Raw genomic sequence first — 15955 nt, forward strand, 5'->3', positions numbered from 1 at the left:
TGTAGACTCTGAATCATGACAACAGTAGTAGGGGTTTTAAAAACACACAACAAAGAATGCAGGTACAAAGAAAACTTTTAGTAAACAGTTACAGAGATGATCACGAATATCAAAGCATTAGGCGTGGGTTCCCTGCCTAAACCAACACTGAACCAGCTAATAAAAAAAAAAAACAGCAAAATACTCCTCAGAGTGATGCAGGAAGAGTGGACCTCATTGTACTCTACGCAGTTAAATTTGCATGAAAACAAATTTCTACTCCTCAACTTTCTTCATTTGAATTATAGTGTGCATGAATCATTAATGTGCTCATTTTTCAAGAGCAGGGCTGTGCAATCTTTCATACATTGACAGTTATTCCCATATTTCCATTTTCGGGGGGGGGGGGGGGGGGGGGGGGGTGCTTGTCTTCTTTTTTTCATTATTTGTGTGTGTGTGTGTGTGTGTGTGAATGTGTGAGTGTTAGAAGGGCTTGTGTACACAGGTCCTGTGTTTTAAATAGATAAGTTGAGACATTTGCCTGTGACTGATTTAGAATAACTGTGGTCTAGTGTGTCTGTTAAAGGCAGACTGTGGGGGGGGCAGTGAGAGAGATGGGGGAGGCAGAGTGAGGCAGACGTTGAATCGGGTGTAACGAGGAAGTTGTGTGAATACTGTTTTTATTCACTCGTACTTCCCCTAATTTCTCCATGCTTGTGTTATGTGCTCGTACAAAGCTACTTACACAGATGAAATTTCAACCACTGTGAGAATTTAAACGTTGACATTGTTCTCACTAGTATTTAACACCATTTTCAGTACTTTTGTGTTGGTGTGTTATTGTGCGTGTACCTCTTCCACTGCGGCCAACAAAGCGCAGGTCATTGAATCTGGCCACTTGGTTCTTGATGGCGGCCGTGGCGTTGCGAAGCTCAGCTGAGTAGTTCTCATCGTTTCCCGCCATCACCGTCACCAGGGTGCCGTCAGGGATGTCGCCCAGGGCAACCACCTGGTGACATGAGGGGAGAAGAGAGGAGAGAAGATGGAGTTTTGTTTGTTTCACTGAAGTGTCTGTTTGCCTTCTGTTTGATAAGCTCACGTGGTGATTGTTAAATGTTTTGGGTGTTGCCTCTGAACAGCTGTCTTTATTGATCTGAAGTTGTTTTTCCCTGTTTTCAAATAAGTGTCAGACCGTCTCAGTGTTTCAGGATAAATGAAACCGTGTTGGTGGGACCATCTGATATATACATAAATATACGGTATATCATTTGAAAGAAGGATTTTGTAATTTCTATTGTTTTTCTTTCTTTTGTTTGGGAAAAACATGTTCTGGGCTCTTCCACTACAGTTCCCATCATGCTTTGGGGAAATCATGGGGAAAGCAGTATGTGGGGTGGCCTGTTTTTGGTTTGTGTGTGTATCTATTGCTGTTGTTGTAGCAAACACAAGTCAAAAGTCCTGATCCTGTTGAATACAGCCAGCTGCATAATGTCTGAGGAGGTCATGTGACCAGGCACGCTACATCCGCCACAGATATCTGAGAAAAGACACAGTCGTTAGGTATTAACTACTGTAGCTATGGTGGATTACACACAGTGATTATGAGGCGGGATCTGAAGTCATGAGAAATGTCCTTTTTCTGTGCTTTTTTAGTGGATTTATGGACGTTAATTTGAATGTTTATGGCTGTCAGATCTAACCGTCCCTTTAAAGATCATACGTGCGCTCACACCTACAAGCTGCACTGAGCCCCTAACTGTCACATGATAATGAAGTTTGACTCTTGTTTTTGTATCCTGCTGGATCCAAGGTAAATGGTGATGGACATGAAATGCTAATCGGTGAGCAGATTTCCTTTTTGATGGTGAGGTCCATTTTATTGTCCTAAAATAGATCACACACTCACAAAAAAAACACAGCTTTAGCCTGTTCGAGCTCTCAAATGTCACGTAAAAGATGCAAATGATTAAACAAAAGTTAAATCAAATCATGGAAATGTGTGACAGTGTGTGCACTAGAGAGCACATTCTCCTCCTCCACACCAACGCAGATGCAGAGCCAGGGAAGCCGATTTCCATATTAACGCTAATCACACCAAGCCATCAGTGTGCAAATGACCCCACAGATTCTGTACTATGGGCAGCTTCTCTTTTAACCTTGAGCTCTCCAAGTGAGTAATCACACTCCATGATAACTGGCACACTTCTGAGTAAAACTTTCAATTAATCCAGAATCCAACAAAAACACTGTTTTCCAGGGACAATAAAATATTGGTCAGACTCTGTCATTTACCATCAAAGTGGCCTTGAGAATGAGTTGGAGTATCAATATGCTGATGTACCAATAATCCACCAATGACAGTATTGATCCGAGCCTGAATGTGACTGGAAAAAAACTCTTCTGTCAACCGAGGTCGGGTCTTGGTCTCCGAATAGTTTACGCTCAAGAATGGGTAGAGGAATACCGAACACACACACGTGTACATGCGCACACACACACACACACACACACACACACACACACACACACACACACACACACAATCGCAAGAGTGATAGCAATGGAGCATGAAACCAGCCCAGCAGAAATAAACAAGATGAAGGAAACAATTATGAAGCTATCAGTGTGCGCATCTGTGTGTGTGTGTGTGTGTGTGTGTGTGTGTGTGTCTTTGCGTGTGAGCATATGTGTCTACATTCTTGTCTGTAAATACATACACACTGTACCTGTGTGTGCGTTGTCATGTATGCACTCAGATTTTGCACTTGTGCAAACTGAAGACTGTGCATGAAATGTTTATTTGTGTGTGTGTGTGTGTGTGTGTGTGTCTATACTGTATATGTGTGTGTATGCATCATAACAGTCATCCATTATCAGTAAAAGGCAGTGACATCCGCTCATGACGCTCCATAATGATGCGTAATGCACCAAACACAGACACTCACACACACTCACAGGCATGTGCGGACACTAATGTATAAAACTCAATAAATCAATCAGTTGTGTGTTCTGCGGCTGAAAGCTGCTTTTCCACAAATGCATTTTGTTTCAAAGTGCAGGAAAGCCGTTTACATCCACACACTTCGATGCATGAGGGAATACGCTGCGAAGAAAATTAACCCGTCACCCTGCACATGTAAAAACACTGATGATGGGTGCATGAAATTGTTTTCCTTGTAGAAATAAGGTATAAAATCTGTAAATTGACACACTAATTTACATGTAAGGAAATTAAAAGAAAAAAATTTGATCTGTTACAATATATTAGAAATCAGATTCTTTGATGATTTTGCATTTGCAATATTTTGGTTTGAAAGAAACATGTTCCTAGCTTTTAAGTCAAATAAACTTTTTAAAATCCCAGTGAATTATCTAAAAATTACTTCACCGCAGAGCAGAAAACCAGTTTTTCCAAGGTACAGCTGTGTTTTGTTGTGTTTTGTTAGGGGAATATATTAATCATAATAAATACGCATTAAGTTCCTCACTCCCACTCTTCTTAAGTAAAAAGAGAACTTTCATTTAACTGTCATTCAGCTCCAAACACCTCACAATTGTTTTCAGATAACTGGTCAATGAGTCAGTTAGTGCAGTGACATCAATGACACAAGAATTATTTCATTTTCCATTCTTGTAAATTTAAGATATTGAATATTTATTTCACATTTTACTATCTAACATTTATCAGTACATAACTGAAAGGATGAATGAGCCTTCATGCTTGTATTATTTGCAGTGGTGCATGACGTTTTCAGACCAGATTACTCTAATAAAAGTAGCAATACTGCAGTGTAAATAAACTCTCTTGCAGGTCAAAGTTCTGAATGTAAAAGTACAGCAGTATTATCAGCTAAATGTACTGCAAGTATGAAAAGTAAAAGGACTCATTTGCAGAGTGTTGTGTGATTATCTGCATTATTTTATGAGATGATAGTTTATTTATAGCTGGCATGTTTTGCATGCAAATCCTAATCTGTGAAGTAACAAGCGACTGTATTTGTCAATGAAATGTAGTGGAGTAGAAATACACAGTAATACACTAACCTTGAAAGCGATGGGCAGAGTCTTGTTACACCTCCAGTGTGTGGGCAGCACAGAGCACAGGAAGTTGGGACTGTCTGTCTTCACCAGCTCACTTGGATGATCGGAGATCACCTGGAAAAAAAAAAAAAAACCCATCACGGTCACCTTCTGAACTCAACGGCGAGCTGTGTGGAGTTTCAGATTGTGTGCCGCTCATTACTGTGTGTTATGATTTATTTAAGGAGTGTATATATTTAGTACCTCCACCATGCCGCGGTCGGCCATGCGCAGTTTTCCCACCAGTGCGGCCCCGCCTCCGGCCTCCTGGGCGCCCAGGGGCAGGGCTTCGGCCATCTTCCCCCCCGAGGCGAGGGTGGTGGAGGGGGGGGTGTAACGCCGGCCGGGGGCTGGGTCTGACACAGAATAGATGAGGCTATTTGAGTTCATTTTCCTTTAATGCTGCAATAAATGTCTTCAGTTTGGAGTTGTAGAGTCCCCAAATGCAGACGACTATCAGAGGAGGTGAACCATACGCCAAATTATCTATTAATTAACTAAAACTTTAACAGTCGACTAATGGTTAAGTAACTTCTTAAGCAAAGATGTAAAAAATGAACTGGTCTCAGCTTTTTTTCTGGTTTCATATGTGAATGTTTATCTGTGTTTCTTAGTCTTCCATAAAATCTTTGGCTTTTGTTCTGTTGGTTGGACATTTGAAAATTTGCTGTCATTTTGGATGCTCTTTAGATTTCTAGATATTTTAAAACTTTAATTGCTAAAAATATGAGTTAACTATGATCTGGCCTTAATCTTATAACAGAGAAAAGATAAAGGGTTTTGCGACATAAAAGCTAAGAGAGCTGGATGACTAAGATGATGCAAATCACTGCGGCAGAAATAAAGAGGATGTATGAAATCAGACATAAACACAAGCACACAGATTAAACAGATAAAGACACACACACACACACTGCAGTCACTTGAATACCAGAGTGTGTCTTCACAAAACTAAGGGCCGCAGCAACACTCCTGCCCTCATCCTCCCTTTTGTTCAGAGTTTCAGACAGAAACGCCTCTGAGAGACGTGAATGAAGCAGAGGGAATCTGATAAATGAGCAGAGTCAGTGGCTCCTGTTGGTTTGTCAGTCAGCCAACCCACAATTGAAGCCACATGCTGGCGGTTTGGAGTTTAGTTTACAGTTTGAAACCCTCCCACTGCTACTATACTGTACAACTGCAGCCTCGCTGAGCTGCTCGACCAGCAGCCAGCGGTTTCAGCACAGGGGACTCAAAACCACATTTAAACTTATTGAGATCTCGAGTCAAATATGAGCTTATATTAATGGGAGGCTGAAACCCTAAAAATGTTGGAATAATCTTAGATCTGACTGACGTGTGGTCTCTGGGCAGATTAAAGCCACCAAAGCTGCTGTGGAGGAAGTTTGAAGCTCTTGTACAAAATGTGTCCTGCCTCGTTTATGTCCTTAATTTCATTAGTTGTGATACAGGTGGTAATACAATAATATTTTCTATACACCAGTTGAAGATCGTATAAGAAGCAGTGGGGTTATAGACTGTGTTTCCGGCCCCGGTCGGCTCTGCGCCGAACGGCTGAAGCATCAGAATTCACTTTGCCACAGCAGCAGCTCTGTGAGCTGAGGTGAACGGCTTTTTCACTCAACACTGTTGGCTGATGTTGTATCATAATTTTATCATTGTTTTTGTTTTTTTTCCCCACAAAATCAACTCCAAGTTGTCTAGTAAGTCTCTCATTTAAGGGGTTTCTGTGACCAAAATCCTCCTGAGCTGACTGCAAACAATTTTGACAAATTTTGCGAAAAAGCAAAAAGAGAAGATGAGAAAGATAAAGTGTTGTAGATCATAGATGTGTCGAAATGTGTATATTTTTTCAATAGTGAAAAAAGTGTAATATCTGTCCTGTGAATCTCCTGTGAACATAACACAAATGACTCCATGCTGTACATTTTAAGCATCGTAATGGCCTTATAATCACATCAGAATATGGTTATGAGTAATTATTAAATATCATCAAAGCTTCAAAGCGTGTAATATGAGTGAGCACCACATGAGGATATTTTAACATGATATTAAACTTGTTATACTGTAGGTCACATTGGTGTTAATAATCGTCTTCGTCATGTCAGAGTACTTTATAGATTTGATAATTGACAAGTATATATAAAAACTGTCAGTGTTTGTGTCTGTGATTTAAGACTGAAAGGAGATAAAATGATGTGAAACTTCCAAACAGGCTCAGAGCGCAGCTGTTAGGGTCAGACCGCCAGGAAAAACAGCGGAAGAGTTTCTGTTTTTATGAGCGATTCTTCCCTCTCATTACATTATTACAGACCAAGCGTGTGATGCTGAAGCCCGCGACGGCGCTCAGCCTAAAGCGACAGAGAAATGTCGTAAATTCGTTTTAGCAAAGGGACTTTTACCGTATTTTGCGTCCCACAGGAACACCATTTGTGCGCCACAGCGAGTCCACAAGCCGATCTTCACTATAAACCTCCCGATGTGAACTCAACGCACGGACGCGTCTCTGTGTGTCTGCCGGGAGCTCGTCCACTTCTTGTTATCTGCCCGTAAAAAAAATCGCCCACTTGAGGCGTCTTATCCCGTCCAGACGCGCCGGATTTCAGCTTTGCAGTGCGCGAAAGCCCGACACGAAACGGTGTCCAAAGCGGATTTCAGACACCGGTGCGTCTCTCCGTTTGCTCTCCGTGCAAAATGAAGTTCACTCTGAGGCTTGTGGTGGATTCATGAAAAGTCTTCAAAAGTCCTTCTGACTCCTCGCAGCTGAAATTAAGCCTCCACACGGTTGGCATCAAAAGTGAAAGGAAACCAACAAAACATGAAGCGAGAGGTAAAGTATGAAGTATTTTTACTTTAAATCGCCTTTCATGATTTTTGTTTTCTTTTTAATATCTTATCTCTCTCGTATCTCTCTGCTCCCCAGCTATAATGTCTCTGTCCCTTCCCCCGCAGATGAATGGACATCCCCGCTGACAGCGCCAGGCTTTTACCGGCAGACCTCCGGATTTGCATCTCATTTGTTCACGGAGCAGCCCAGCCAATGACGAGGCTCGCCGCTGGTTGTCGCCTTCAAGTGATTGATCAATCAGCGTTATGTCCGTCCGAGAGGAGGCGGGACTTATGGGGGCGGCTCGCACTTCCTCTTATGCTGAAGCAGAGCCAGACTGCATCCCTTTGAATGTGGTCAAACACAACGTTGTGATATAGTAAGGGATCATGTGTGAAATCTGTGCAATACGGTTTGCGGTATGCGAAAATACATTTGACATGACAAGGAAATACATCTTGCAGACAAATGTGGATTTAAAAACAGCCGCTTCAGAATAAAATTGCCAAGTAAAAATTAGTAAACTCCTGTGACTTATGTGGAAGAAAGAATTTCCAAATATACCAAACCCAGCTCTCTTATTTTCTCTCAGAAATACTTTCACTGTGACTGGTTAAGATGGAAATAAAGGCAGCGCATCCAAACCACGCTGTTAGTACCGGATGTAGACAATAGGGGGCAGTAGGTGATCTAAGTCATGACTGTGGTCCCACATGTTTCCTCCTGAGAGCTTCTGAACGAACAGCAGCGACAAATCAAAAATACACCATCGGAGCGCTCAAGCCAGACTTCATTTAAAAAATGTGAGTTTTATATTGTTTGTTGTTGTCTATGGACAACAGAAACAGTTAAAATATGACTTCTAACATGTCCCAAATTATTTGGAGCTGCCTTCCAATTTCTTTCCTCCAAACTGATCACGAATCATGATTTGAATTCACAGAGAAGGGCCAGTTTTTGCAGTTGAATTTGGCCTTTCTGTCAGTTCAAATAAGTTCTGCAGTAATTGCATGTCTCTTATTAATTAATTCTTATTTTCTTACCTTCAAGGTGTAAGTAAGATCATTTCTAGGATAAAATCTTTAAATTGATTGTAATGCAAATTTTACTCACCATTCTATAATTACATTTGTGTTTAATTCTAATTTATGGCATATTTTATGTCATCTGTGTTTTGTTGTTGTTATTATTGCTTCTTCCAAATGGATAAAATAAATCTGGAAAATGCCTTACTGACGTAGATTTGATATTTCTTTAACTGATAAAAACATTTTCAGTGTGATATTGATTTAAGTGATTCAGTCGACAAAAATCAAACATCTTTAAAAAACATATTTAATATTTCCAGTTATTTCCTTTAATTTAATTCTGATTGAGCTTATGAGGTCTATCAGCTGCGCAGCATCCCAGCATGCATCCTGTCATAATTCACCTTCAGCATACATTTAATCCATTGTTAGATCATTCAAGGTAAGAAGATGTAACACTCATTTCAAATTTAAGAAGGGTCCTTTTTTCACAATAGCTCTTAAATAAGAAGTGAGTTAAAATGTTTTATAAAAACAATCATAAAATTTGTGTGCCCTGTGCACCTGCTTGTTTCGGAAAGGTTTTTCTGGGTGTCAGTCGATTTGATTTGAGTTAAATCAACACGCTGTCGGATGAGTTTTAGGCGCACGCCAATCTCGCCTCTGCATCCATCCTTCTGTTGCCAAAGGGGGGATGATAAAAAATGTAAATGCCTGCACTCTTGTCTCGGCCTGAGATGGACGCGACGTGATTTGCCCTCGGAAATATCTATTTTTCACTGCCTCTCCGAGGGCCTATTTTTTCCTTTTTCACTGAAATCCATTGGTGGAATTCAGAAGTCTCAAACTTGCAAAAAATGCAAAAATCAACTGACTGTTAAATGCGTGAAAAGTTGAGTTCAAGAAACAACAAACCCGCACTAATAATGAGCATTTTCCTTGCATTCCTCTGCTTGTGTTCAGCACAGTTTTCCTACAAGCACAACATGTTAAACCTGCGTCTGTAGCACTTCTGTCAATCTGCAATTTCATCAAAGTTAGTGTCATTAAACCTGACACTGGACATTTATTCCTCATAGAACCACACTTATAAATAATTCAAACACTGAAGGATGCATTGAAACGATATATCTGAGAAAACTTTAGGCTTTATGCCAATTGTACACTGATATTCTATGGAAACAAAGTCAGTTTTGATGCTCATAGCAATTCATATAGCAATGGGTCATCATGCATATGTATCCTGGTGGTTATTTGTGGCAAAAAAAAATATGCTTTAAACTGTCTGAAGTGTAATATTTTGTTGAAAATAATGACTGATTTTATAACAAAAACATACAGTCCCGAGTCCCTTCAGACTTGGAAACTGATGTGGAAATATTTGTGAAAAGTCTGTATGGGCGTACAGAGACACAAATAAAGCAGAGGAGGAAGAAAGAAAGAAAGAAAGAAAGAAAGGGATGACAGAGGAAGAGGAGTTGGATTACGCTCAGCCAGCGTTTCCCACTGACTGGCTCGTAACGTGAGCTGCTCTGTGTCCTCCGATCCATAATCAATATCTGGTCACAATCGCCTATCAAAGTTATTGATACCAGTATTGTTTCACATTATCAGCCGCAGTAGAAGTACTTTGTCATCTGATCAATCAAATCAAAGCCAGTGATTCTTCAGTTTGAAGAACTCGATTATATTCAGCGTCTGCATTTTCTTTCCAGTTCTCACATGCTGCTCTTTCTGCCCATGTCAACTACATTGTGGTTAAGTTTAGGGACTTGAAAACACCTGGAATTCCTAATAGAAACTCTGAGAACACATCCGGGACCCCTGAAGCCTCAGAAAAAATTAGAGAATCGCCTATGAAAACCATGCTGGGATATTACAGAGCTGTTCTTACTTTGGCAACGCAGTTCAGTTCAGTGAGGCACTGAATTCCCACCTGCTGAAATACTAAGGAACTACCAGCCAGTCATACCAAGAAGCTCAGGATCATGAAAATATCCAGAGAAGAAGAAGAAGAAGAAGAAGTGGCATTGGAGCATTTAAAAAAAAAAACATCTGAGGAATCCCTATGTGACAAACCTCACAGAGTCACATAATGGATTTGCTGATATCATGGCCACAAATCACATGAAGGCAACACACACAACACGGAACACATGACAAAAACATTAATTAATACTGACATGTCATACATGACGAAAACAGAAAACTGGCATGCCAAGACCAGGCGACGATGATGACTATGAAGAAGAATTAGCTTTACCAAAGAGTCCGCTGCCTGTTCGGCCTTTCCTCACCAGGTACATGGCCCAGGACAGGGGGCCAGAGCTGGAGAATGCCCCAGGGTTCATGCTGCAGTCCTGGGTGCAGAAGCAGCAACAGCTGGGGCCAAAGGTCCGGCACCCAGAAGGAGGAAAGAAGAGGAAGCAACAATAATAAGAATAGGGATAAAAGCAAGTGGGAAATGGGAAAAAGTGGCAAGAAAAAGAAAAGGTAAAGAAGATCCTTTTGTTTTTTGTTTTCACTTTTTGTTATTCCAAAAATCCAAAATTTGAAGTCAGCAAGACACTTTAAGGAGATTCAGAAACTTGTTCAACAAAGAGGAGCTCTAGCCATCCTCACCTTCACAAACGGCTTATATACTCCTCGGTCATCTCCTCACCACCCCCCCACCACCACCCATCATATTAGTAAAAAACATGAAAGATGTGAGGGAGAAAGTAGGAGGTGGTGGAGAAGGAGGAGAGGAGCCAGTCAAGCTTAATTCATTCCCTCCTTCTCTAAAGCGTAGCCACAGGGGACACGACTCCACTTTGCCCTCAGGCTCTTTAAAGCTGCTAATTTTATTTAGCTACTCAAATGATTTTTCTCCCTTTTTCTCCCTCCCTCTCCCTCCCTTCTTCTTTTCCTCCATCTCAACCGTCCCTCTGCCTCACTATTTTGAAGTTCTGGTGGAATATTGAGGTCACTCATTGAGTGATATGAATGTGTTTGGTTTAAGCAGTGAACCTGTCATGAGCAAGTTTGCTAAATGTGTCCTGCTTTTGGGACATAATAAAAGATGGACAAAGCGTAGCAGTAATAGTGGCTAGAGGACATGACTTTTTGCTTTGTCTCATGTTGGTTGCTCTGCTTCTGGTTAGCTAGTTAACTAGCACAATACTCAGGTAAACCGTCTGTCTCAGCCTGTAGTGCAAGTGAGGAAAAAAAGCCATTTAGCAGCTCTTAGCAGCCCTTTGCCTCTTTACTATCTGTCTTTTGCTATTTGGATGTCCTGGTTGATGTGAGTTAGTTTGTCTCACGCTGAACCAGCTGGGAGCTGATTTGTCGATTCATCTTTTTCTGGATTTTGATTTGAACTCTACTGTGCAGGACATTGGCTGTGCCTTGACGTATTGTGATAATAGTGGCTAAAAGAGACATTTCGATTCGTTGCATATTGGTTGCAACGTGCATATGACGAGCTAGTTATCTTGCAAATCTGTCCAACATAAGGAAAAAAGAAAAAAGCATGCAGCTGCTACTTTTTGGTTGATTTCATTGGCTGTTTTGTTGAGGCCTGTCCTCATATAATTTTAGAGAAATAAAAAGTACGATGTAAGTGTGAATAACGTGAAAAGAAAAGACTCAAGTTAAGCACAGGTACCCTTATTCAAGTAAATATAAAATGCTTTTCCACACAACCACTGCTCTCTGAAGCTAAATCCACATGTATGTCCAAACCTCAAGGTGACCACTGTGACAGACACAAGCTGGTGGACAGTGAGCTTCCCACAGCGACTCTCCCAGAGGTCCTTTAGCTGGTGACATCACCACAAAACTCCCTGTGTGTGTGTGTGTGTGTGTGTGTGTGTGTGTGTGTGTGTGTGTGTTCCATAGAAAGACAGGGAGTGTGCGTGTGCATACACTGACTGTGACTATGTGAGCGACGGTTCCCTGTAACCCTCAATGGCAACCTCAGACCAACAGTGCGTGTGTGTGTCTCTGGGTTATGGTGAGCCACAGTGGTCGTCTGAGGTGTGTGTTGTTCATAGTGAGCCAAAACCAGACCCAGGAAAGCTCAGCATCCTGTGTGTGTGTGTGTGTGTGTGTGTAGACTAATGGTGAGCTGGAGAAACATGTCTGCTTTGGTGGGCAGACTGAAGCAGAAAGAAAGTTGTCCCGTTATTCTTTTTCTCTTATGTTGTTTATGTTTCATTTTACATTTTGTGTGACTTTTTTGGTTTTTGTTACGAAATCTGAAGCCTGCCTCTTAGTGTGCAAACGTCACCAAACAAAATAAGACTACATTTTAAGCTGAGTTTAACGCTGCTGGGACCTTTTTAAAATTAACTGCTGAAAAATTAGTTTATCCTTAAAAGCATCCAGGAATTTAGAAACTTGTTATACTTAGAGGTCTGATATTATACAGATAAAAACTACATTATTAACACTCGGGAGGATCTTGCTCCACTGTTAGTTCAGCCCCCTTGGCAGCCAAATTATTTGAACAAAGTCCCTAATACATAAGCCACTTGTAAAAATACTAGTGAAGGTTTGTTTTCATTGTGAGACCAAACTGCTGTTTAATTTCAGCATCCTGTCATAATTATAGATATTATATTTAATGCAGTTCACAAAGAGATTCAAGAGGAAACATAATTTGACACGCTAAAACCACTGTAGGAGAGCAATAAAGTCAAAAACAAATGACACCTCTGTCTCTCTCTGTCTCTGTGCCAGCGGCTGTCTGTCCCTGTCACCCCCTGAGTTGAGGCCACCCTGAGGCCAATGACAGTGGCATGGCGAGGATCAATACCACACACACACACACACATATGCATACACACACTGGCACCCCGAGCGAGGGATCGATGGAGCGATAGAGGGAGCCTGGGGAAACGGAGACGTCCTTTGCTTTTTATCTCTCCGGTTTCTCATCAGCACCTTCAGCGCCTCATCTCATTCTGTTTAACGGATCATTTCTCTGCACATACAAAGCAAACAATCCAACCATTTTGCTGCTCTCGTACTTGAGTTCATATTTTGTTAAAACTGATTATCCGGAAAGAAAAACTTGAATTTGTGAAAGAGACGGATTTAAACTGAGACAAGTCTTGACTTAATTGATTCACACGTTTTTGTGAAGTAATTGTACATTTAAGCAGAAGTTGGAGCCGCATAAAAACAGGAACAGCAAAAAGATATAGATTTAAAATAGATTGAATTAAATAAAGTAATTTGTAAATCAGGATTAGTGAAATATCAGTGCTGTTAAAAGCTCAATCAGCTGACTGGCTTTTGTTATATTTGTACTGATTCTAGTTTCAGTATGATATGTAAACTTTAATAATTGTTTTCCTGTCTGCTTAGAGTGCAACATTTTATTCTGCATCTCATGTTAGAACTGTGCTTTAAATTAAGTTTCTTCTAATTATAATCATCAGAAGTTTTTATCTGTGAAAACGTATCGGTCAGATGAGGGCATTTGGTGCAAAGACTGTACATTTTGTCTCACTAATGTTGTCTGCTTAGTTACGGTGATTGTCTGTCTCTGTGTTAATTAAGTTCATTTGTTGCTTTCTAAACAAGCGTCAAACTGGTAAAACTGGCCAAACATTTTGTGTAATCTGCTCCTGTACAGAACAGCAAATGTGAAAATGTTTTAATTATAGATGGAAAAGATGTTTGTTAAATAACACAAAAATGACTATACACACACACACACACACACACGCGCGCCCAGAGTAAAAATGATAGAAAGTAGACACGGATGAGTCGGTTCAGACACTCAGTAGATTTGTATCGAGGCGCTCGCATCAATTGATCAGTGACGGAGGAGTTACCAATTGTCTCTAGTTAACAGAGCAGTCAATTCTATCACACACACACACACACACACACAAACACACACACACAGCATATGAACACACACCTCCTCTATAATTCATGGGGTGTATTGTGCGGATGCAGTTAACTGCCGCTTAAAAGTAATTAATTGATTTTCTGACATATCAGTTAGCACCAGCACCAAATGACACACACACACACACACACATACAGAGTCAGGACAATATGCAGACCTGTACAAGGACATGTGCTCATCACCATAGACAACACACTGATATTCATGTACTGCCACAAAGTGTAAGTCGGTCCGTCACACAAAAACCCCTTACTTACTTATATTTTTCATAGCTCTGAGATATCATCTTGATTATTACAACACGATGAAGGAGGCTGCGTTCACCACAATAACTAGTCAGAGTCTGCTGGACTACTCTATGGCACAAAGGGGCTGTTGCTTTGTGATATTAACTGTGAAAGTTTGCTGCTGTAAAGCCTTCAGGATTTCTGCAGATGGAGGAAAAAGGAAAGAAAAAGGTGGACAGTCAGCAAAGGTCACCATGGGTGACCTTAATTTTTACAATAAGGAGCTGTTCAGTTCTTAAAAACACTACAAGAAATGTAGTGAAGTTTTTTTGGCCTAGTAGTGCTCTATATACTGGTATGTTTATAAGAAAATTATAATATTAGAAAGCAGGTAGATTTGTTACACAAAACAGCTGAAAAAGTTCTGCTATCCCATGAAAATGGCTGAAAGAGTGTGTGTATGTGTCCTTTGTGTATATGTGTGTGTGTGTGTTGAATTATTTAGCCAGCCTCTGTGATGAGAGAAGATGGGTTTATTCTTGCTAAACAAAAAATTGATTTTCTGACACAAGAAATGAAGGACAAAAAAGAGAAAGATCCAGAGAAAGAAAGAGAGAGAGAGAGAGCAAACCTATTCAATCATGCACACAGTCAGGGTTAGTTAAATGTTCATTCTTTCAATGCGGAAATGGGAATAAAATGGAGGAAAACAGAGGAAAGTGAGACAGTGTCTCTGACGGAGGGAGACAGGATGAGACAGAGAGACAGCTTGACAGATAGAGAGATAGAGGGAGGAAGATAGAAGTGCCTCGGGCTGTGTTTAGTGCAGTTTGAATGGCTGAGCAGGTGCATCAGAGCAGAAACTTTTAACACACACACACACACAAACACACACACACACACACACAAAGGAGAAAGACACATGCACATTGCAGACTGGACGGTGAACATGGACGTCACAACTGATCAGAAAGGTTTACTGCAGGCACGTCCTACCTGTCCTACTCTGTGCTGTCTGTCCACTCTGTGTCTGTGAAGTGTGTGTAGTAAGACATGAATGAATCCTCTTTAAACTGCTGACAGATGCTCCACTGAAGTCTGGCAGTTTTCTCAGCGTTTAAGTTTTCTCTTCTCATTAAAATGTGAGTTTTTCCAAATACTTCTCTAAAAGTGAAGTTTGTCAGCAGCTCTGTGCCTACAGGTACCATGGTGCTGTGATCTCAGCATCCTTGGTTAGCATGTTTGCATTTGCTAGTTAGCATTAAACAGTGTTGAGTTCCCGTTGAAGCTGTTTTGCATGAAATGCTGACTAGAAATCACTAACTGGTGGATAAACAGGTTGTCGGTTGTGTTGCATCAGAAAGTTATAGAATTATGCTATACTATGCTATACCTGTACTTATCACAACAATAAAATAAGCTCTGTCTGAACCAACATGGCTAACCTTTACTCTGCTCTTGTTTACTGCAGCCCTCTCAGACTCCTTCCCTTATTTAGCCTTTGAGGCTGTAAGCATACTGGTACACTGCACGAGTTCTTAATAGTATCTGTGCAGCTTCTTTATTTCTTCTGATGGCAACAAATTGTGATATTAGGTGCAGTATGATGGCAGGGCAAACGCTTGGTGTCACAGAGAGCAAGAAGTGACTGATCCCGCCTGGATTTGTCCACAGTAGCTGTAAACAGCATGTCTCAAATGGCAGGGGGACACCAGGAACTCCTGATCAACCACTAAACGCATTCTTATGATGTGCACACACCAGGAACTGCAGCTGCATCATGTCCTCTTTGTGGATGGCATATATAATAGTATGACTGTGTTGTTTTTTGCCTAAACTGACTCAAGCACTGCTTTTACTGAAGTGTACTAGTATCGTACTGCAGCAGTACTCGTAGGGTCATAGGTTA

The 15955-nt window shown here is 40.9% G+C and overlaps 1 protein-coding gene and 1 long non-coding RNA gene across 4 annotated transcripts in view; one reads left to right on the plus strand and one right to left on the minus strand.

Moving 5' to 3' along the window:
- The window catches only part of LOC124055379, a 55259-nt gene that overhangs the window by 18300 nt on the left and 21004 nt on the right, over positions 1–15955 (plus strand). The window lies entirely within an intron of this gene.
- The window catches only part of runx1 (RUNX family transcription factor 1), a 42437-nt gene that overhangs the window by 13102 nt on the left and 13380 nt on the right, over positions 1–15955 (minus strand). Inside the window, exons 1-4 of one of the 3 annotated variants that reach the window (XM_046382157.1) lie at positions 10178–11749; positions 4264–4415; positions 4024–4134; positions 832–988 (exon numbers count right to left, since the gene is read on the minus strand). In XM_046382157.1, the coding sequence (XP_046238113.1) occupies positions 832–988; positions 4024–4134; positions 4264–4415; positions 10178–10265 (508 nt within the window). In that variant the 5' untranslated portion in view covers positions 10266–11749. Of the gene's footprint in view, positions 1–831; positions 989–4023; positions 4135–4263; positions 4416–6461; positions 7024–10177; positions 11750–15955 lie in introns of those variants that run through there. The other 2 variants (XM_046382156.1, XM_046382155.1) reach the window with 2 other exon arrangements.

This window comes from Scatophagus argus, chromosome 24, assembly GCF_020382885.2.
Source record: "Scatophagus argus isolate fScaArg1 chromosome 24, fScaArg1.pri, whole genome shotgun sequence".
Classification (NCBI taxonomy): domain Eukaryota; kingdom Metazoa; phylum Chordata; class Actinopteri; family Scatophagidae; genus Scatophagus; species Scatophagus argus.